Source organism: Schistocerca nitens, chromosome 6 (genome assembly GCF_023898315.1).
Source record: "Schistocerca nitens isolate TAMUIC-IGC-003100 chromosome 6, iqSchNite1.1, whole genome shotgun sequence".
Taxonomy (NCBI): domain Eukaryota; kingdom Metazoa; phylum Arthropoda; class Insecta; order Orthoptera; family Acrididae; genus Schistocerca; species Schistocerca nitens.
Genome location: NC_064619.1, coordinates 748,911,949 through 748,914,311, shown reverse-complemented (window position 1 = coordinate 748,914,311; position 2,363 = coordinate 748,911,949). Strand labels below are relative to the sequence as shown.

Genomic DNA, 2,363 nt, shown 5'->3' with positions numbered 1-2,363 from the left:
AATATCGATATATTTTATGCGTCCCAATAATGGGACAATGGCATGTTACACTATCGTTTATTGTTTATGTGCCCTATTCTTGTATACACGTATTATACAGAGAATAATTGCATTTTACATTCTTTATATCTGCTTTTTTTCATACTCTATTTGAATTTTATGATTCCAACAGGATAAAAACATGCCGCGTGGACTTACACTTGAAAAAATTCTAACAGAACTACAGAACCATCAAGAGAGTGACGATGAAGACGATGACGTAGAATTGGCGATTATTCCACCCGATACAGATGTAATAACAGATGAGGAAGACATTGACGAAAATGTACTGAACAATGAGTCTGTTGTGCAAGATGTAGCCGGTACTTTAGAGCTCATAACTAGCCGAGATGAAGCTAATGCTACAGTTGTACCTCCAGAAGCCAAAAGAAGGAAAGCGTTAGGAGATGGAGCATAAAGTGGTACGTTATCTACAAAAAAATATAAATGTAAGCGGTATAAATGTCAACCAACGTACACAAGCACTAGTGAACCAGGGAAGAGCAACGAACATTATGTTGCGGAATGTCTAGCAAATAAGACAGTGCCCCAGGTGTTTGAGGATTTTTTTTTTTTTTTTTTTTTTTAGAATCTAATGGAAACTATTATTGAACAAAGAGAAATCTATGCTTGTCAACATAACAAAATAAATTTTCTGCTAACCAAAGAAGAACTAAAATCATTTATTGGCATACTACTGCTGAGTGGTTATCATAAGCTTCCCAATGAAAATATGTACTGGGAACAGGCTCCTGATGTTTGTGTTCCTTTAGTCTTCAACTCCATGTCAAGAAATAGGTTTTGGGAAATAAAGAGATTCATTCATCTCAATGACAACTCCAAAATAGACAGAAACGACAAGATGTACAAACTGAGGTTGTACTCTGAAATGCTGAAAAAGGAATTTGGTAAATTTGACGTATTTCATTCAGAACTCTCAATTGATGAAATGATGGTATGTTATTATGGCATTCAGCTAAAATGTTTCTGAGGGGAAAGCCTATCAAATTTGGATATAAAATTTGGTGTCTTACAAGTTCCAATGGCTTTCTTTATAATTTTTCGCCATACTGTGGCAAGACTGACAACAAACAGGAGCCTTTAGGTGCAAGGGTAATAAATGAACTAACCAGCATGATTCCAGAATCAGAGTATCCGAATTATATGCTTTTCTTTGACAACTTTTTCACCAGTGTTGACACACTGATAACGCTCGGAAAGAGTAAAATGAAAGCTACAGGAACAATAAGAGAGACCCGAACTAATGCATGTCCTTTGATTGACTCGAAAAGAATGGGAAAAGAAAAGGAACAAGGATTCTATGACTACATGTTTGACAAAGAGAACGAAGTTCTGGTTTTGAAATGGAGTGACAACAAACCAGTATGTGTAGCAACAAATTACAGTACTATTACTCCTCTGAGTTCTACTAAAAGATACTCACAGGCAAAGAAAAAGGAAATATCTGTTACAATGCCACATCTCACTGAAGAATACAATGCCCATATGGGTGGCGTAGATCTACTGGACAAGGAGATATCACTTTATAGGACAAGGATAAGGTCAAAGAAATGGTGGTGTCCATTATTCACACACATGATAGATATCTGCGTAGTAAACACATGGCGTGCATATCAAATTGCTAACTCTAATGAGAAGCTCTCACTTTTGGATGTCCGACAGGAAATAGTGAAGTTTTACCTATCAAAGAAAACAGTATCAGAACCAAAACGCAGAGGACCACAAGGAAGCAAATTGATGGGCGGACGGGTGAACACAGATTTACGACTAGATCCAGGAAATCATTTCATTGTGCCAAGTAAAACACAGAAGAGATGTGCTTACTGCAAGAAAAAAACAACAAAAATTTGTGATAGGTGCAATGTTGGTGTACACGACAAGTGTTTTGCTTCATTTCGTACTGAATAGACATTCAATAATATTAAAACATTCTTTATTTATTATTTGTATTGTTTCTTACAATATTATGCATGGAGAATAAGGTTGTGAATTTGGATAGCACATTTGGCCAATGTCCCAAAAATGGGACGGTCTGTAGTTTTTGTTCTAATAAACTGAAAATTTTCAAAACAACTTTGTATCCAATTAATCACTGAATGTAACATATTTATGTATAAAATTTTGCAAAAAATGATCCGATAGAGTTTTGGCCAGTAATGGGTTAATAAGGAAAAAAAAAATCATAGTAGTATCAGTTATAAGATCACTGTTAGACTTATAGATCCTGCCATATCCTTAAAAATGAAAAAAATACAATGAAATTAATGCATGAAATCAGTTGGAGCCAAGACAAATGGAAGACT

At 35.2% G+C, this 2,363-nt stretch overlaps 1 protein-coding gene across 1 annotated transcript; it reads left to right on the top strand.

Moving 5' to 3' along the window:
* The first annotated feature begins 1,173 nt into the window (after window positions 1-1,173).
* On the top strand, window positions 1,174-1,968 carry LOC126263617 (piggyBac transposable element-derived protein 2-like). Its single transcript, XM_049960704.1, has one exon. The coding sequence runs from the start codon at window positions 1,174-1,176 to the stop codon at window positions 1,966-1,968; it is 795 nt and encodes a 264-aa protein (XP_049816661.1).
* The last annotated feature ends 395 nt before the right edge of the window (window positions 1,969-2,363 follow it).